General features: G+C 33.7%; 2 protein-coding genes across 2 annotated transcripts; one reads left to right on the plus strand and one right to left on the minus strand.

The window, feature by feature from the left end:
* Window positions 1-4,580: 4,580 nt before the first annotated feature.
* Window positions 4,581-12,904, plus strand: LOC118039078 (protein STRUBBELIG-RECEPTOR FAMILY 6). Its single transcript, XM_035045667.2, has 16 exons — window positions 4,581-4,941; window positions 6,699-6,831; window positions 6,932-7,003; window positions 7,090-7,155; window positions 7,249-7,320; window positions 7,405-7,476; window positions 7,872-7,943; window positions 8,026-8,091; window positions 8,195-8,257; window positions 8,350-8,642; window positions 9,250-9,533; window positions 9,820-10,091; window positions 10,638-10,770; window positions 11,834-11,970; window positions 12,117-12,273; window positions 12,501-12,904. The coding sequence occupies exons 1-16, from the start codon at window positions 4,851-4,853 to the stop codon at window positions 12,651-12,653; spliced, it is 2,136 nt and encodes a 711-aa protein (XP_034901558.1). The 5' UTR covers window positions 4,581-4,850; the 3' UTR covers window positions 12,654-12,904.
* Window positions 12,905-13,297: 393 nt separating this feature from the next.
* LOC118039079 (26S proteasome regulatory subunit 7 homolog A) lies at window positions 13,298-20,088 on the minus strand. Its single transcript, XM_035045668.2, has 10 exons — window positions 19,907-20,088; window positions 19,545-19,626; window positions 19,327-19,418; window positions 19,171-19,248; window positions 18,855-18,916; window positions 18,178-18,322; window positions 17,858-18,076; window positions 17,591-17,772; window positions 17,012-17,187; window positions 13,298-13,820 (listed from the first exon to the last, which is right to left on the minus strand). The coding sequence occupies exons 1-10, from the start codon at window positions 19,997-19,999 to the stop codon at window positions 13,663-13,665; spliced, it is 1,287 nt and encodes a 428-aa protein (XP_034901559.1). The 5' UTR covers window positions 20,000-20,088; the 3' UTR covers window positions 13,298-13,662.
* Window positions 20,089-20,506: the final 418 nt, after the last annotated feature.

Genomic DNA, 20,506 nt, shown 5'->3' on the forward strand with positions numbered 1-20,506 from the left:
ACCTGTTAAATCCCGGATCCGTGTCATGAATGTCTGGTAACTAAATAAAAAAAAAGGTGAACATTAACAAACTGAAGTAAAAGAAAAAAATTAACTAAAAAGAAAAAATAAAAAAATCTGGGTTAACTCGTCAAATCATGTTAACCCGTAAAACCCAGGATCTGTGTCATGAAAGTCTGATAACTAAATAAAAAAAATTTAACATTAACAAACTAAATTAAATAAAAAAATTTATGAAAATAAAAATAAATAAAAAAATTGACTGGTCAACCCAGAATTAACTGGGTTCACCGGTGAAACCAGGTTAACCCGTGAAACTCGGGATATGTATCTTGAAAGTTTAATAACTAAATAAAAAGAAATTTAACATTAACAAACTAAATTAAACAAAAAAAATTAATTAAAACGAATAAAAAGAAAAAAAATAAATTATAGGTTAACTTGTCAAACTAGGTTAACCCGTTAAATCTGGAAAACGTGTGTCATGAAAGTATAATAACTAAATAGAAAAAAATTAACATTAATAAACTAAACTAAACGAAAAAAATTAATTAAAAAGAAAAAAAAATTTAGATTAACCTTAAATCTAGAAAACGTGTCATGAAAGTCTAATAACTAAATAAAAAAATTTAACATTAATAAACTAGATTAAACAAAAAAATTTTGTTAAAAGAAAAAAAATAAAGAAAGAAGCAAAAAAAAAATCTCAAAAAGAAAAAAAAACAGCTAAAAAAATAAATATTAAGTAATAGGGATAGTGTTTTACAGTTCATAGTAAAACATTGATTCCTTTTAGTTATAAATAAAATTAAGCAATATTATGAAAATGCACTCTTGGATTAATTTAGACTTTTATTCCGATGCTCTTGAATTCTTCATCAGTACAGCCATTTGTTGCATGCCAAATATCCTAAATGAACCATTTGAAAATACATCGGTACGAGTTATGATACATGTGAATGTGTACTGCGCACTGATAAATTCAGTAAATTATAGATTTGCACATCTTTCTTGGTAAAATGAATTAATTAATTTCTCATCTTTCTCCATGTGATTTTCCAGGCTTGTGTTTAAAGGAAGAATTAATCACTAGGATTTAATGAATGAAGTAGTATTTATTTTTTATTTAAAATACATTAAAATAATATTTTTAATATTAATATATTAAAACGATAAAAAATAAAAAATATAATATAATTTAATTTGTTTTCAAATTTTCTAGAGGCCTTTTGACCTAAAAAAACAAACATTTTCATTTTGAATTGTATTCTGAAAGGTGTTTTTAAAATAATTAAAAAATTAATTTTGCATAAAATTATGTTTTTTTTCATCGTTTTGATGTATTGATATCAAAAATATTTTTTTTAAATAAAAAAAATTATTTTGATACATTTTCAAGCGAAAAGCACTTTGAAAATCAAATACTACCACACTCCCAAATACTTTAATCATATTCAAAGAGCTAATGTTCTTTAGTATCTTTTGGAATTGCATTCCAAACAGCATGTGAAGAAATTTAATTTGTTTGCTTAAAAATATTTTTTTATGTTTTCTAATTGTTTTGATGTCCTGATATTAAAAAAATAAAAAAAAATGTTATTTTAATATATTTTTTTAATGAAAAATACTTTAAAAAGTAATCGTTACCACACTTCCAAATATCTTCCTTAATCAAATTCAGAGAGCAATTGTATTTTAGCATTGCTTGAAATTGCGTTTCAAACAGCGTTTCATGAAAATATATTTATTTATCTTATTTAAAATTGTTTTGTTATATTTTGATATCATTTTAATATAATAATATCAAAAAATAATTTTTTTAAAAAAAATATTATTTTAATATATTTTTAAATAAAAAAAACAAATACTTCAATCACACTTCCACAGACGCCTCCACCAATTCCAGTGATAGCGATGGGAACCTTACGCAAACAAAATAAATGAACAGAAGCAGAAAAATGATTTTTGACCCGCTTCTACTAATCAAAGTATTCGTTAACTCTGACTCAGAAACGCTGAGTCAGCCACCAAATATTCTGCGATTGACATGCCGCCATGTACTTGGTAAGGGGTTATTTATGCACATTTAAATTCAGTAAATTATAGTTTTGCACATCTTTCTTGGTTCAATGAAGTAATTAATTCCCCATCCTTCTCCATTTGATTTCCCAAGCTTGCTTAAAGGAACAATTAGGCGGTGTATGAGAGTGTAGAAGTGAATATTTTTAAAGTATTTTTTTATTTAAAAATATATTAAAATAATATTTTTAAAAATTTATTTTTAATATCAAGCATATTAAAAAACATGAAAAATAATTTCAAGCTTTTGTTTTAATTTTCAGAAGCGCTTTTTAACCGCAAAACAAACACACCCTCAGGGGTTGTTTGAATTGTGTTCCAGACAACATTTCTAAAAGAAATTGAAAAATGGTTTTTGTTTAAAATTATTTTTTTAAGTTTTCTGATTATTTTGATTAGTTGATATTAAAAATATTTTAAAAAAATAAAAAAAATATTATTTTGAAGTATTTTTGAGCGAAAAACACTTTAAAAAATAATTGTTATCACACTCTCAAACACCCCCTAATCATATTGAGAGAGAAAATATACTTCGATGCCGTTTGGAATTGCGTTCCAAATAGCGTTTGAAGAAATTTAATTTTTTTTGCTTAAACAAATTTTTTTTATGTTTTTTTGATTATTTTAATGTGCTGATGTAAAAAATAATTTAAAAAAATATATCATTTTGATGTATTTTCCAGCAAAATTCATTTTAAAAATCAACCATTACTATACTCTCAGACACTTTTCTTAATCAGATCCAAAGAGTAATGATACTTTAGTGTCGTTTAGAATTGCGTTTCAAATGATATTTTATGATATTTTATTTATTCATCTTGCTTACAATTATTTTTTATGTTTTGATATTGATTTAATGTATTAATATTAAAAATACTTTTTTAAAAAAAAATAAAAAACACATATTAATATATTTTTAAATAAAATCTACCTTGCAAAAACAACTATTATAATAATTCCAAACACCTCATCCAAGTCCAGCGATAATGATGGAACCTTACGCAAACAAAATAAATGAGCAGAAGCGGGAAAATGATTTTTTACCTTCTGCTACTGATCAAAGTATTCGTTAATTCCGACTCAGAACCCCTTAGTCATCCACCAAATATTCTGCGAATGACAGCCCATGTGTACCAGACTCCATCCCTGACATTTGACCATGCCGTACCGTCTTCATCCTTACCTGTTTGTTTTATATTTTCAAAATATTTTTTATTTTTTAATATTTTTATATCATTTTAATATATTGTTATTAAAATTATTTTTTTAAAAAATAAAAAAATATTAATTTTAATATATTTTTAAATATAAAATATTTTAAACTCAAACACCCTTGAATTTAAAACATGCTTCTGCTCTGGTTGGATAGGGGTTATTTATGCACTACCAAATGTTCTATAATTCTTTGCCTAACTAAGCCTAACCTTTTGATCTCTACAATTACAAGCTCATGCTTGTGAAGAAAAAGAGGGAGGGGGGAGAGAGTCAAAATATACATAAAATAATATAAGAGGGCCCACATTTACAAGCATCTCATGATTCTCCCGTTGAAGCATGGTGAAAATTGACTTTCGAATCACCACCCCCAGAATTTCTAAAATCCGAAGATGGTTTTTTTTTTTTTTTCCTATTGGATGATAAGGATATTTTCTGGTTATGTTTTTGTTTAATATCATACCGTAGTTTTACATGATGAAACTATAGACAGTATTTAACTATTGGTCTATAGTTTATTTAATACTTGATATATTCATCAATCTGATAATTAATATAGTTTTTTTAGGTAAATAAATTTGTAAAAATATTATATAAACTTAACATTACGTGTTTCGATACCATAAAAAAATACGACCCAAGATGGCTAAATTCATGCTTAATATTGTAATTTCAATATCAAGAGCATCATTCAACAAACATATTTACAAAGCTTTATTTGGCATCGTGATTCCATTATAATTTTGAAAATTCTTAAATTTTTATTCTAGCTTTGAATTTATATTTTTAAATTTTGTTGACATGTTGATATCAAAACAATAAATAAAATAATATATATTTGAGCAAAAATCATTTAAAAAAACAATTCCTTTTTTTACATTGTTATTTGAAGGCACGACAACAAAATGGAGTTATATAACTATAGTATTATTACAAGACACATGTATTGTTTCGTTGCGGTAAATTTCACGATGAGTTAATTGATATAATAAGTATAAATATGCGGATATAGTAGTCAATAGATAGATTAGCATTACTCATATAGTTAATTAACACTCAAGTTACATTATGTCAAAAATAAATAAAAATTATCCAGCATCGTATCAATAATAGAAAAAGGAATCACATGAAAACACCAAAAGCTTCCAATCCTCGTGAAAGCAACAGCCCCTTACTAGTTCAATCACTCTTTTTTTTTAGGAAATAAAAAAGCCAAGCAAAGCATGTAACTTGTAAGTGGATACACCTACCGAGACAGCACAAGTGAAAAAAGAAAAAAAAAAAAGGGAAAGGAGAATGTGATGGTCTAAAAATAAAATATAGGGGGGAGGGAGAGAGAGAGAGAGGGAGCGCATTCTGTGGCCTTGGATTCTTCTGGCAAATCGTGCCTGCCTGGGCGTGGCTAAATATTTAGAATAAAATCATCCCAAAAAATGTTTTCTTTTTAACAAGGGAAGTTAGATTAACTCTGAAAAGGAGCCATTCAGACAAGGGGTGGTCTTTTTTATCTTTTGGTTGTGGGTTAGACAGACAGAGCTGAGGTTCTTTGAGATGAGATGATGGGGAATTGGAGAGGAGTTGAGCTGCTGTTGACACTCTTAGTCTGCGTTCTGGGATGTGTCAATGGTGCAACAGATCCAAATGATGGTTAGTTATCTCACTCAGCTCTTTCATTCACTACTTTATTATTATTATTATTATCTTCTTCTTAAACGTTTTTTATGCTTTTCTTTTCTGATTCTTACACAGATAGATAGATTTCCATGTGCTGATTTCTTTTCCACATCTGCATTTCTTGGTCCTTTATTGTTTTTTGCCTTTTGTGTTGCTTTTTCATTACTGTTTGGTTTTGCTGCTTCTGCTTATGATATTAGAACCACAAGAAGATACTGCCTTTGATGCATTTCCAGATTTTGCTTTTCTTCTTGTTTGTTTTTGAAACCACAGTTTGTTTACGCTGATTTAAGAAGCAGATTGGTGCAAAACTGTGGAGATCAGTTCTGGGTTGAGAAAAGTTTGGTTCTTTTTTTCTGGGAAAATAGAATCTCCAGCTAAGGACAGTGATGTTAAATATCAATGTCAATTTCTTGTCTGGAATTACTGGTGTCAGCTTTGCTTTCAATGTCAATCACTAATGAAACCTAAGATTTTATGCCTGTCTGCGAGGTCCAATGGTATGTGATGCTGTTGTCTCAGGTATTAATTGACCTTGTATTATCTCAAAGGTGATCGCTTGGTCAATAAAAAGAATATTATCGAGAAATAAAAAGCATCTTGAAAAAAATTATCATTTTGCTTATACAATTTTCGCTCCCAAGTCTTTGTTTATACCAGTTGTTCATCCCCCCTTGCATTAGTTTGTGACTTGCCGGATCACTGCAGTATTTGTAGAATGAAGGGGCGATCATTTTATGGATATCAAATATAAGGTAGTGATCCCAACAGAATGTTGATTAGGCATTTCTGTAAATGATTGTTGAGTATCAAGATTGATTCCATTTTAAGCATTGGGGAATTTATAGAAGCCATACTTCATTTCAAGTGTGAAGAGAGTCAGTGCTCAGTAGGCAGAATGCTTGATGCTTTGAAGTTTGAACAGTCTGAAGAGTGAAATCCTTGTTCTAGATGACATTTAGTCCAAGGTGTTTCCAGAAACACTCACTAGGAACCGGCAATTTCATCAACTTTGTGAAGTACAGACTCCTATAGGGTTAAGAGTTGATCCTCTCGGACATTGACGAGCCCTGACCTCCAAATGTGTCTTGACAGTCAAAAAGGTTCCATAGTGTAACTAAATCATTCCCTCTCTGTTTCTCACTCCCCTGTCTCTCTTTTAATATTGGGTTTTGAATTGAGGGAGTTATAAATTACTTTTGTACAAGGCTGGGTCATTTTCTTAAAACAGTTCCCTTAAGAAGTACTGAGTTCTCTTCTTGAACTGAGCACCCATGGAAGATGGATGCATGTAAATAGGAATAGGGAAATTTCTCAAATGTGATTCTTTCATTTTCCCACCTTCCCTTTCACCACTCAATTCCCACTTGGTTTGCGAGAAAGCCAGCCATTCCATTTAATAGCCAAAGATTGAGCACATGGTCAACATCTAGAATTAACCAAGAAGTCAATGCTCTGAGAAAAGTTTTTTTTACATTTTGCTTCTACCTGCTTTGCAAGAAAAGATAAAACATCAATAGCCAAGTGCTCAGACAACGGCTAAATATCACATATTGAACTCCAATTCTACATGTTATACTAGCAGACTCTGAAATGTTAGTGATATGTTCACTTGCCTGTGATTTGAAATTCAGAAATCTCTTTTGGAAAATTTTTAGTAGGCAACATACATGGTTGATGATCCTCTCTATAATGAGCATCTATCCTAATTTTTTGCTTTTGTCTTGCAGCTTCTGCTCTACGGGTCATGTTCAGCAGTATGAATTCACCGTCACAGCTAACACAATGGAGTGCAAATGGTGATGATCCATGTGGGCAAAACTGGAAAGGCATTGCTTGCTCAGGCTCACGAGTTACAGAAATGTAATCTTCTGTGGAGAATCTGTTTTTTTTTTCTGACATTGTATCCATTAGAATGCTATCAGCACTGATTCTTTTACCTGTATTGTGTTTTTTTCCCCAGTAAATTGCCTGGTCTTGGACTTTCTGGGTCACTAGGGTACCAGCTTGACAGTTTGACAGCAGTAACGAACCTGTGAGATTACTTATCCAGTATATTGTGTTGGTCTCATTTCTATAGATTTTCTATGTTTTGACACGGTGATACCTTGTGTTCTCCAGAGACTTGAGTAATAATAATCTTGCAGGCGCCTTACCTTATCAACTTCCTCCAAACTTGCAGCGATTGTGAGCTTCAAATTTCATTTCTTTCTTATTTAAGTTATTCCTGCCTTTTTCTGATTTTGTGATGATTTACACTTGATGTTCTCTTGTACGCAGAAATCTTGCTAATAATCAACTTAGTGGAGGAATCCCTTATTCCATTTCTCAAATGCCTTCTCTTACATACTTGTAAGTAATTTCAAGTTAATAATTCTTGGTTTCAACCTATCGAAGGTACAAAGCTAATGCCTTCTCTTGTCTTTTTGAGTGTAGAAACCTTGGTCACAATCAGCTTCAGAATCAGTTGGGAGACATGTTTGGACAACTAACTTCTCTCTCCACATTGTGAGATCTTCTCACACATTCTTATTAAATAACAATAAAAGAATAATTTTAGTTGGCTGCTTATAGTATCAATAATTCTCTGGTTACTTTTCTTATTTCTTGACCTGTTAAAGAAATTTGGGTTGACACTTTAGCACTTTACAGTTAACAATGCAAAAACAAAAACTTGTGCAGGTGCTTATTATATTTCTGCTAAAGGGAACATTATCAATATCAATTACTGTTTCTTGTATTATACTCTATAATGTCTGCTGCTGAATATTTAAAGTGCCATTTTTTCCCTCAACAAGTAGATCAAATTGAAGTTCATTCAGTAAATTATGTTAAATACATCTATCTAGTTTTATGGAAGAAAAAGGCAACAAAATGTTGATAATTTCTCTATGCCACTACAGGGATATATCATTCAACCAACTAACAGGTGACCTACCTGAGAGTTTTAGCTCACTTTCAAGTATGAAATCAATGTAAGTTTCAAAATGGCCTTCTCTGATAGTAGAACTTAGCATTTTTTCTTGGCCACCTTTTCCTTAATTAGTCCTTTGGCAGGTATTTGCAAAGCAATCAATTTACTGGAGCTATTGATGTCCTCGCCAATCTTCCTCTTGAAAATCTGTGGGTACCAGCATATCTGTTAAATTCACCAGGAACACTGTCCTCTCTCTGTTTGCAATTGAGAAATCAGGCCTTTTATTATATCTGCATTTATGTTTTTCAGGAATGTTGCAAATAATCGTTTTACAGGTTGGATCCCTAGCCAGCTCAACAGCATTAATCTACAGTAAGCATTTGCATTGAGGAAATTTTCATTATTATCCCTATTGTTTCATAAGAGAGAAGTTTGTGAAAATTATAACTTGAATATCTTAACAGGAAGGATGGTAACAATTGGAACTCAGGGTCTGCACCCCCTCCTCCACCTGGTACACCTCCAGCCCACAAAGGCCCAAGTCAGAAATCTGGTGGCCCATCAGGCAGCGGTGCTGGTGGCAGCAAGAAATCAGGAATAGGTGCTGGTGGCATAGCTGGAATAATCATATCCATATTTCTTGTTGGGGGGATAGTAGCTTTCTTTTTAGTGAAGAGAAGATCCAGGAGGTCCTCGGATATAGAAAAGCTTGACAATCAACCACTTGCCCCTCTTTCTTCTACTAATGATGTACCAGGTATAACCTTTTTTACCTGTGCCTTTCACTTTTTTGAGCATCATGGATGAATCATCTGTATCGTTTGCATCATTTTTCCTTTTTTGCACTGCTGCATTAGATTGCTTAATGGGCTTTTTTGTTTGTTACTTTCTAGACTGGAAGTAAGGAGGATGGCTTTGCTATTTATCCACAAACAACTATGATTACCAGTATGCTTTGCAATCTATTTACTTTCATTGCTGATAATTTGACAGAATTATAACTCAAAATTTGAAACATAAGGGACCAAGGGATATATTTTAAATGTCTAGGGATGAATATCTTAAATGCATAGATAAAATACTTTCAAATTTACAGTCCCTATACTTAGTGAATCTGATTTGGGGCGTGGACACTACCCTGTGATTAGCTCCAAATAAACTTTGTTGACTTGAAAACATCAAGTCCCATAAATTAATAAAAGCAGTACCATGTAGAACTTTACTACTTCAGTGTAGCTTGAGGTCCATGTCATCAGCTTGTTGATTTCAGAAATCAGCATGCTGAGCATTTTTCTTCATCTTTCCATTCCTTTCTCTTGGTTTGACCTTTCTCTTGTGATCTTATCTTTGAAATTGTACTGCAGAAATGAAATCTATGCAAACTTCCTCCGCAGTCAACACAAAGATATTTGACACCTCAGCCTCAATAAATCTTAGACCTCCACCTATTGATCGTCACAAGTCATTTGATGAGGAGGAATTTTCGCCAAAGCCTGTTGTTGTCAAGAAACCTGTTACCACTCCTATAAATGTGACATCGTACTCTGTCGCAGACCTGCAGATGGCAACTGGCAGCTTCAGTGTCGACCATCTTCTTGGTGAGGGGTTATTTGGACGTGTTTATCGAGCTGAGTTTGATGATGGAAAGGTATACTTTTCTCACTTTGACTATTTCAGTTAAGGGATAAAAAACTAGTCTTCTTGAACATGTCTTGCCCCTTTCATACTTTATACTATATTTTCCATTCCCTATGATGAATAGCATACCCGCTGATAATTAAGGTAGCTGTGGAAAGTTGTGTAAGAATGTGTATAGAGTGATGGCAATAAGAAGAAATTGTGCATATGTTTCCTTCAGAAAGTTTCGTTTCTTTCACACGCGCGCTCTCTGTCTATCTTATTAAGTTGTAACATCTACTTCGACAACACTGTAGGTTGTTGCTGTGAAGAAACTAGATTCAGCTACTCTGCCCAGTGATATGTCTGATGATTTTACAGAGATAGTTGCAAGCATTTCCCGGTTGCATCATCCGAACGTGACAGAACTAGTGGGTTATTGCTCAGAGCATGGACAGCATCTGCTAGTTTATGAGTTTCATAAAAATGGCTCATTGCATGACTTCCTGCATCTATCAGATGAATACAGCAAACCTTTGATATGGAACTCCCGTGTCAAGATAGCTCTGGGGACTGCTAGGGCATTAGAGTAAGTTCATAGCATGTATATGCTCAGAAAAAGAATTCCATGGGGTTCCAATTGTTTCTAACTAACATCAAGTTGCGCCAAGAAGATCAGAACACCTGGTTTCTCTTCCCCAATATTTATCATTAGCTCCATGGTTCAATTATTGGTGTACACAAGGATTCAATCAATGCCACATGAATGATTCAACAAAAAAAATACTTAACTTTTTACCTACATGGTATTAATATTATTAAGATAAATCATATAAAAGCATCATGAGGAAAACCTTGTGATCTTGTTATTGTTAAATTTTCTAAGCATCTAGAACCTTACCACGCAAAGGAGTTGCTTTGGCGTGTTCATTTCCACTCCATGTGAATTTTTCTAAGATGCAGGGCATCATCCTGATTTTTGTTAAAGAATTTTGATATTGGAATTTAGAACTTCACCAAATGATAGGGAAAGAGTCCAACCTTTGCAACTGAGATCTTCATAAATCATGGTTGTTACTTACCTGCGATATTAATGATGAACGGTTCCTAATACTCAAGTGGTTTTTTCTTTCAGGTACCTGCATGAAGTTTGTTCACCGTCTATTGTTCATAAAAATATCAAGTCTGTGAATATACTATTGGACACAGAGCTCAATCCACATCTCTCAGACTCTGGCCTGGCAAGCTGTCTCCCTAATGCAGACCAGGTTGGTCACGAGCCTCCTTAAAATTTCTTGATAGTCTGTTGCATTATATTCCTTTGATGTGGATTGCAAAGAATTAGGTTGTCTGAGCTTTTTATCATTGTCTTCCTTAGCTTTTAATGTTTTCCTTTTGCATAATTTGCATGCAAGTTGGGTTTTTATTTTCTGTATTTTTATATGAAGCCATCTGCAAGTTATGACTGGATAGGTAATTATTACTTCTAACTTATGCCTGTCTCTCTTCTTCTGATTTTTAATTGGCCATGCTGTGGTAGTAGCATATGTTGAGATGGTGCAACATCTAGGATTTTTGGGTTCCTTGCAGGATCTACTATGTAAGAACTACTATGCAAAATACTAGTGATTTCATTGTTGTAAGTTAGCTTATTTCACTTTATGTGAGGAATCATTTATTTTGTATGTCCTTTTTAATATATGATTTATATTATTCTCTAATTAACATATCCTTTTAAGTAAAAAAATTTTGAACTTGAAACTTGCACAAACTTGGTGCTTCATTTTTATTAATTAGAATGAAATTATGAGATTTGAACTCGTGACCGTTCGGTTATCGATGCTCTAATATCATGTTAAAAAACCATCTCAATTCAAAAGTTTAAACTATTAGGTGAGGTCGCGATAATAGTTCTATATTGCTCTTGATTTTGAGATGGTTTTTTGATATGATATCAAAGTTTTGATGACCAAACAGTCATGAATTCAAATCTTACGATCTCCATTCTAATTAATAAAATTAAGCACAAAGTAGTTTGAGTTTGTGCAATTTTCAAGTTCAAAGGGTTTTCACTTGAGGGATGAGTTAGAGAATAATATAAAACTATTCTCGGGACCTCACCTAATAAATTAAGCTTTTGGATTGAGATGGTTTTTTGATATGGACAACCTCTTAATTGGTGATGAAAAGCTTCTTTTACTTTAGTTGAAATTTTTATCTGTTTCATTTGCAGCACGACATTAATTTAGAGGCTAGACTAATCTCTAACCATGCATGGCTATTTTCTTAAAAGATTTTCTAATTCCATTTTATTTTTCGCCGCACATGCAGGTACTGAACCAGAATGCAGGTTCTGGATACGGTGCACCTGAGGTAGCCATGTCTGGTCATTATACTCTAAAGAGTGATGTTTACAGTTTTGGTGCAGTCATGTTGGAGCTTCTTACCGGACGTAAACCATTTGACAGGTGAAGTGCTAGCATAAACAATGTGATGACCCTCTCATTGCCTTAAATCATGTTGATTTTCTCATTATTAACAGAATTTTAAACTGAAGATGGGATAATAATGAGCTGGTTATTAATCATCTCATTGCAATGTGGATTCTTAACAGCTCAAGGCCTAGATCTGAGCAATCATTGGTTCGCTGGGCAACTCCTCAGCTCCATGACATTGATGCTTTATCTAAAATGGTTGACCCAGAACTCAATGGGCTCTACCCTGTCAAATCTCTCTCCCGTTTTGCTGATGTCATTGCTCTTTGTGTCCAGGTAATGTATAACTTGAAAGAGGGAACTTAGGTGGGGTAGGGTTGAGGAAAGGGGGTTTGAAGTGTGGTAGCTTGGTATTGCAGTTTATAAACTGAAACATTGAGATTGGGAGTTAAAATTAGCAGCTCGGCAAGTTTGGGGCATTTCGTAGTTCTAGAAGGGAAAGGGTGGGTGTGCTAAGTCTTGTATGTGTTGTTGTTCTAATGCTCATTATTGTTTTGTGGCAGCCTGAGCCAGAGTTTCGACCTCCTATGTCAGAAGTGGTTCAAGCATTGGTTCGTTTAGTGCAGAGAGCTAACATGAGCAAGAGAACAATTGGAAACGAACAAGGTGAAACACCAAGAGCTGTCAATCCAGACACGCAAGACTATATGTCTTGAACATCGTTGCAAAATCATTCATTTCTTGCGTTGTTGTCGCTGATTGATAGCCCTCCCCACTTTTCCTCACAGTTCATCTTGTTTATTTTACTTTCAAGTTTTCTCAACATAAACGTGTGTAGTAGTTGAATGTTGGCATAAACACATACGAGAATTAAAATCTTGGTACAGTATGTCAAAAATGACATGGTTTATCCTGGTGTTTGTTTTCTGGGGTTCTCTCTGTAATGGCTTCATGACAGTTGATGGCATTCTGTACATGGTTATACTCCCTCTCTCATCCTAGTTAAAAATGGTGACCATGCCTTTTGATGATTTTCAGATGTTTGATCATTGATGCCCTCTATAGAATATTCATGAGGTTTCCCAGCTGGTCCATTCAAGCAACTAGTTTGAGATATAAAGGCAAAACAAAAGGAGGTCAGATTTGGTCATTGTGGAAAACTCAAATTTTTATCTCTTCAGGTTGCTGTTTTGATTAATACGTCTCTGCTCAAGTTTGCTCAGTTCTGTGCTCGGTACTTTGGTGGTTGAAGGCTCAAATGCTTTTCTTTGAAATGACTCTTTTGTAATAAAAAAATCATCATCTTGCAAGACACCAGCTATTGTAAAACATGATGCGAACCTAACACTAAAAACCAAGGTACAGAACACCTGCTGTTGGGGCAGGAAACTTAAACATAACATTGTGATCCATTACAAAAATTGAAAAAACCATAAAGCATATAAAGGTCCACGGCCATTGAAACCCAAGTAAAGTAAGTTATAATATTACGAATTTGATGTCAACAAAAACAGCAGTGTTGCATCACCTGGAAAGATGTATAACCATCAAACCTCTCTATCCAACATATTTCGGTGTTGCACTTGACTTTTGGTATCCCTTGATTACTTTATTCATGCTACATCAAGGAAGTCCTTCTCTGTTACTGTCTTCTGCCGGGCTCGTAGAGCAAACATTCCAGCTTCAGCCATCAAATTTCTCTATCCAACATGCAAAATCACCCACTCAATTGTAGACCATATATTTCGGTGTTGCGCTGAACTTTTGGTATCCCTTAATTACTTTGTTCACTGCATCGAGGAAGTCCTTCTCTGTTACTGTCTTCCGCCGGGCTCGAATAGCAAACATTCCAGCTTCAGTACACACACTTCTAATGTCCGCTCCTGAAGAAACCCACATTGTTAATCAATAATTCAAAATACACCAAGTTAACTAAAGATCAGTCCATTGACAATGAAATGGGGGCATCTGATGTCAAAGGAAGAACCAACCAAAGGTTCTTTTCTTTCGTTCTTTTTTCTTCTTATCCAAAAGCCTCTTGAAATATCACTTATCTAATGTAGGATTAAATGACATAAGAATTTTGTTCTTTCTTCTTGTTTTTAACAAATAGGGAAGTCCAAATACAAGTTGGGTCTCGAAAAGATTACCATATATAACACAAGATTTCTTCACCAATTCTTTCTAACCAAGCCTCTCAGTCTGTCATTATACCTAAAGAACTAGAAAGAATTATATCCCCATTCCACCTAAAATTTGTTGATGGTTATAATAGATTTGTAGACCAGGGCAACTGGTTCATTTTAAATTTAGACAAGTTCTACATGGTCCTTTCCTATTTCTTCTATGGCGTATCACTCACACAAACACACACTACAAAAGAAGATAGCACCATGAATGAAGCCTAAGATTTTTAACCAAATCTCCAACCTCTTATCACCATAATGAGCCCCGGTGGTGTATCTCATATTATCAGAGAGAATTTTTCAGTATTAAGAATCTAAATACAGTGAACCATAACATAAAGGCTGAATTTACCTGTTGAATTCGGGCAGAACAGAGCCAAAAGCTCAAAACAGACATCCCTTTCACAGTTCATTGTTCAAAGAGTGAGGAATGATAAAATATTGAAAATACAGTCTTTTAATTCAAATTCATAAAGTAAATTACTATTACAAAGTTTATTTGTTAACATATTAAAGGATAGATGCCTCTTGTGAGGCCTTTTTGTGGTGTGCTTGGAGGTAGAGGCTGCAGCTTGGGGGTTGGTGGGGGTGCGCAGCAGTAGCAGCACATGAGGAGGCAGCCGGGGAAGTGGTAGCATCCATTTTGAGGTTAACCTCATTCACTAGGACTAGGACTTCTCTCGGAATGATAAAATCAATACGCTTTGCACCATTGGAGAATAAAAATAAATCTATTAACTAATAGAGACAATTGCAACGACATAAACAACATGCCAAAAGAAGAAAACCACCACCAATAACTTACTATTGTTTCGAGAAAGTCCGTAATGAGATGCCCGTAGGACATCTCTCACGTAGGAATGCTGTTGGTCCTCTTAACAAGCATTTTCCACTAGTTATTTCAAGCTCCGCCTCGTGAAAACAAACAGTACTTTTTTTCGCAGTAAAAGCAGCAGAAAAACTAGCAGAAGATTTTTCCATTTCAAAGAAATAAAAGAATTTTCTGCTAGTTTTTCAGCAATTTTCAACGCGAAAAAAAGTATTGTTTTTTTTTTTTTTCACGAGGCGGAGATTGAAATAACTAGTGGAAAATGCTTGATAAGAGGTCGAGCAACATTCCTACGTAAGAGATGTCCTACGGGCATCTCATTGCGAATTTTCTCAGAACAAGAGTAAGATGTTGCTGCTAGTTTTTTTTTTTTTTGGCATGTTGTTTATGTCGTTGCAATTATCTCTATTAGTTAATAGATTTATTTTTTATTCTCCAGTGATGCAAAGCGTACCAATTTTATAATTCTGATAGAAGTCCCAGTGAATGAGGTGAACCTCAAAATGGATGCTGCCACTCCCCCAGTTGTCGCTGCTGCAACCTAGTGTGCTGCTGCTGCTCCACACCCCCACCAAGCCACCAACCCCCAAGCTGCAACCTCCACCTCCAAGCACACCACAAAAAGGCCTCACAAGAGGCATCCATCCTTCAATATGTTAACAAATGAACTTTGTAATATTAATTTACTTTATGAATTTGAATTAAAAGGCTGTATTTTCAATATTTTATCATTCCTCACTCTTCGCATATATTTTTGTTTGTTTGTTAGTTTCCTTTAGAATTCCAAAAAGACTCATCATGATTATCATAGAATAAACATCATTAATATATGATCGGAGGATAAAACTATACTTTATCATAATTTGAAAGTTTCCTCTCTTTTAGGAGGGTGGTCAGTTTTCTATGTGGTTTTTCATGGTTCTTTTTACTATCAACAATCCTCTATCCGATAAAACATATAATTCTCTCAATAAATTTCTCACTCTTAATTCTGCCGATTACTTTGTTTATTAAAATTCAATCATCCTTCATTCTAAGATGAGATTTCTTTAAATATTAACTGTAACGTGTTGAATATTAGGATTATCTCTGCAGCTTCCATTTTTCAATAACCAGCATCTTTTAATTTTTCTCCAAATAAATTTCATATTATTCCCCCATGAACTGTGAATTTTTCTGTATTAAGAAGCTGTTTGGCTACGCGTTAGCGTTTCTTCAAAAACGCATTAAGTAAACGTTTGGTTAAGGGAAAAAAGTTGCTTACTGTGCATAGGTCGCACAATAAATTGTGTGCGAAACGCAAGGAGATGGAAAGCAGCAAATTGTTGCTTTCTTGCGCGGCTAGAAATGCAACCATGCTACACTGTTCACTGAACAGTGAAGGCAAATGTCCACTATTCATTGAACAGTGGAGCAGTGAACAGTGGAGTTGTGCTCCTCTATTCCTGCTAGACCGGGTCGGGTCCAGTTCAATGCACAAAATGCATTGAACTGGATCCGACCCGGTAAAATAAAAAAAAAATATATATTTTTTTATTTTTTAATTGTGTTTTATTCACTTGATGACGTAGTATTTACAGAATTTGATCACAATTCCAATTTGTTCCTGATTATATTTTACAAGTTATGTTGTTGCGTGTTAAAGAAACCAAGAAAATTATCGAATGTATTTCAGACGTGATGGAATTATAAATAGTTCAATGGAATAATAAAAAATTATTTTATATAAAGTATGATTTATTTTATGATGTAATAGTAATAGTTAAATCTACAATATTTAAATTAAAAATCATCAATATTAATATATATGTTTTAAAATTATTTTATAACCTCAATTTCAAAAGCATTCATAACCAAACACATTAAATTACTTTTTCTTTGACCTTAATTTCAACCACAGTTTTAACCAAACACCTATTTTTTCAAACCAACCTCAACTAAAAATATTTTTTTTATAAAAAACAACTTTTTTTAAACCATAACCACATCAGCTACCGCAATACCAAACACACTCTAAGAATTTAAATACAGTGAACCATAACATAAAGGCAGAATTTACCTGTTGAATTCGGGCAGAGTCGAGCCAAAAGCTCAAAACGGACATCCCTTTCACAGTTCATTGTTCGGGTGTGGATCTTAAATATCTGTGCTCTACTCTCCAAATCTGGAAGGCCAAACTCAACCTTTCGGTCTAATCTTCCAGGGCGTAACAGTGCTGGGTCTAGAGTGTCAGGCCTGAAATACAGAATAAACATATCTTATGCTTAAGAGTTGAAGATGCACTGCAAGTTCACAGCAACAATATAAAACCAAGATATTGCTCAACAGAGCAGCAATTGAAGCATTCAGAAAATAAAAATTCATTTTCAAATACATGCAGACACATCCCACAATTTTCAACTTTCTGAATTTGACAGCTAACTTCTAGCAGAATGTGCATGCTAAAATGTTCAAAGCAAAGGAAAGCAAGCAATTGGTTGCAAACATGCAGGCAGCTAAGAAATGACTGGTTCCCTATGAGAATGGGCAAAATTAAGAAGCAGCACTGAACGCAGTTACATCTTAAAAGGAAATGGAAGGGAGCAAATGTGCCACAAAGAATTCATAAAACAGCAGCCATATAGTAAGCAAATCTAACCTGTTTGTTGCCATAAGAACTTTGATGTTTCCACGGGCATCAAACCCATCAAGTTGATTGACAATTTCAAGCATTGTACGTTGGACTTCATTGTCTCCACCTACACCATCATCAAATCGTGCACCCCCTATGGCATCAATTTCATCAAAAAACACAATGCAAGCCTTCTTTGAACGCGCCATCTGCAATAGTGAACATTTTATTTTTAACATAAGAAGGCATTGTAACAATAAGGGGAATAAACACCAAAATGCAGCAATTCTTAACCTGAAAAAGTTCACGGACCATCCGGGCTCCCTCACCAACATATTTTTGAACGAGTTCACTTCCAATAACCCGAATGAAACAAGCATCAGTTCTATTAGCCACAGCTCTAGCTAAAAGTGTTTTACCAGTTCCAGGAGGACCATAGCAGAGAACACCCTTAGGAGGATCAATTCCAAGCTTCACAAATTTCTCAGGGTGTAGCATGGGCAGCTCAACAACCTACAAGTTCATTGGTATGAGTACAGCATTTAAAAGGAAAACGATGAATTGCAAAGTAAATTAATCAATAACAAAAGGGAAATAAAGAAAGATTTACATACCTCTCGCATCTTTTCTATCTGCTCTTTACATCCACCAACATCATTATATGTCACATCTGGCTTCTCCTCTACTGTCATCATGGTCACACTAGGATCAATTTTGGGAGGAAGAGGAATCTGTATCTGATATTTATTGCGATCGACCCTGCAACAAAAGACATGGCGATTACTTACTTTGATTCCAAACCAACCAAGTTATAATAGATAATCCCTCAATATAGCTAATGGAAAAATGATAATTAAAAATTGGATAATTTGAAGACACAACATAAAATTAAAACAAAAGACATAGCATAGGTATGGTTTAAAGTGCTCGTGTACAGCCAAAGTCTTGTTATAGAAGATAGGCCATGAGCCACAAATCATCTACTTCTCCATGATTATACTACTACTAATCCATTACAAACATGGTAGTCCTCTTTAATATAAAAACATCACCAATAAATTTAAATTGAGAACATGGAAGTAAAATTCAAATAAGGTTACATCCATTTAGCAAACAAAGCTGGCAATGAAAAAGATATTTGTCAAGCAAACTCTAGAAATTAATGCGTGAAATGATTTTATAGTGAGCATGAATATAGACCAGAAATATCTTACTACTTAAGCCAATATTGTAGTAAAAGCTAAGCAACAAAATAGTAGAGTGCAAGTTGCAAAGTTTAAAGGAAACCTACCCCACGCGCATGCCTTCTTCTATATCAGTAGGGGAAACCTTGTCACCCAACCCAACAACAAACTGGAATGGGATAACAAAGAATACATTAATGAAAATATGATTAATTATATGTAGCTTTGATTCAAAACAAAAATTACTGAAAATAATCCATAAAAAAACTAACATTAACATGTGATAATTTATGGTCCATGTGTGTCTTGCATTCAGGATTTGATTTTAGAAAAAAAAAAATTGCTGAAAGAAAAAAAAAATTGACCAAGAGGATTGTCCATGTGAAAACACTGCAACAATATGCCTTGAGATTTTAAGTATACCTTGGCAATTTGCTTAACATTTATCATGTATTTGGCATCTTCGGTGTTTGGACTAATTATCTTGGTGCACCTAGCCACCTGGTTAAGAAACGAAGTCACTATACCAAAAACAGAAAGTGCAAATTACTGAATAAACCTCCTCGACTGAACCCATACCTGAAGGGGCTGCTCCTCCTGCATCATTTGCTTGTCAGAAACAAGATCCCATTGGCTCGGTGCAGCTAAACCAGTATCAGACTCCTTGATACCTATTTTTAAAAAAATTGAAGCAAAATACAATGGATCAATAGCATCCAAATAGCAATAACAAAACCATGTAAGCCCTTTTAACATGATTGAAACAGTAAAATACTATAGGTGAGATAAGCACATACCGCATAAATCATTGACTTTCTTAGCCATTTCCTTAATTTCCTTCTCGGCTTTCTTTATACTAGCAGAATACGGTCCTAAGCCCTGCACAAAACCAACCAGTACTACTTAAATTCCGGTAATAAACTCCTTAAAAAATTATAGCGCTACCCTTAAAACAAGAAAACGCAATAAAAAGTTAATGGTGTTGATGCTCAAACCTAATAACTAATCAAAGAAAGAAGCTTTACTATATTTTTAATTATAGAAATGGAAGAAAGAGTATTAGGAGCTGGGTACTACTATGATAATTAGGGTAAATAAATGAAAGTTAAGTGAATAGAGATAAAAGTTAGGGTTTAGAAAGGGAGAGGAGGTTAGATACATAGGTCTTGAGGAGAGCGATATCGTCCTCATCCAGAGGGGGAGGGTTCTTCTCGTCCTTCAACATATCCTCCACGTCTCCACCACTTCCCATTCCTGTCACTTCGCTTCCCTTTCCTTTCTTTTCTTGACAGAGAGAAGAAGACACCACCAGGCTGAGGCAGCAGAGAATATACAGAGGAAAGAGGACTTTTCACTTTAAGCTGAAGCTATAATAATCAGCAGCACGTACGGGCTTCCCTTTTCATAAGGGCTTTTGCGAGCCCATTTCATAAAGGTATTTATATATATATAATACTATCACAAGTTAGCCATGGCACGCTTTGCCATGAAAATATTTGGAAACACAGATCAGATCAATTTATATTTTAAATTATTTTAAAGATAAAATTATTACAGTGGTAGCTAAAAAATTTTATTTTTTTAATTAAAATTTAATATGTTCTATATATTTTGAATTTTTTTAATGCACTAATCTCAAAAATAATTTTTTTTAAATAAAAAATATTATTTTAATATATTTAAAATAAAAAATATTTTTAAAAAATAACTATAACTATATTTTCAAATATATCTTAAATTATCAAATAATTTATTTTTA

The sequence above is a fragment of the Populus alba genome, chromosome 1, assembly GCF_005239225.2.
Source record: "Populus alba chromosome 1, ASM523922v2, whole genome shotgun sequence".
Taxonomy (NCBI): Eukaryota; Viridiplantae; Streptophyta; class Magnoliopsida; order Malpighiales; family Salicaceae; genus Populus; species Populus alba.

What these genes read in the sequence shown, in the direction of transcription:
- LOC118039078 (XM_035045667.2), top strand. Translation starts at nt 4,851, where the DNA reads ATGATGGGGAATTGGAGAGGAGTTGAGCTGCTGTTGACACTCTTAGTC. An exon ending in CTTTCAAGTATGAAATCAAT is followed by an intron (nt 7,944 to 8,025) that starts GTAAGTTTCAAA and finishes GTCCTTTGGCAG; the next exon opens with GTATTTGCAAAGCAATCAAT. An exon ending in TCATTGCTCTTTGTGTCCAG is followed by an intron (nt 12,274 to 12,500) that starts GTAATGTATAAC and finishes GTTTTGTGGCAG; the next exon opens with CCTGAGCCAGAGTTTCGACC.
- LOC118039079 (XM_035045668.2), bottom strand. Translation starts at nt 19,999, where the DNA reads ATGGGAAGTGGTGGAGACGTGGAGGATATGTTGAAGGACGAGAAGAAC. An exon ending in ATGTTAAGCAAATTGCCAAG is followed by an intron (nt 18,917 to 19,170) that starts GTATACTTAAAA and finishes ATCCCATTCCAG; the next exon opens with TTTGTTGTTGGGTTGGGTGA. An exon ending in TGGTCCGTGAACTTTTTCAG is followed by an intron (nt 17,773 to 17,857) that starts GTTAAGAATTGC and finishes TCACTATTGCAG; the next exon opens with ATGGCGCGTTCAAAGAAGGC.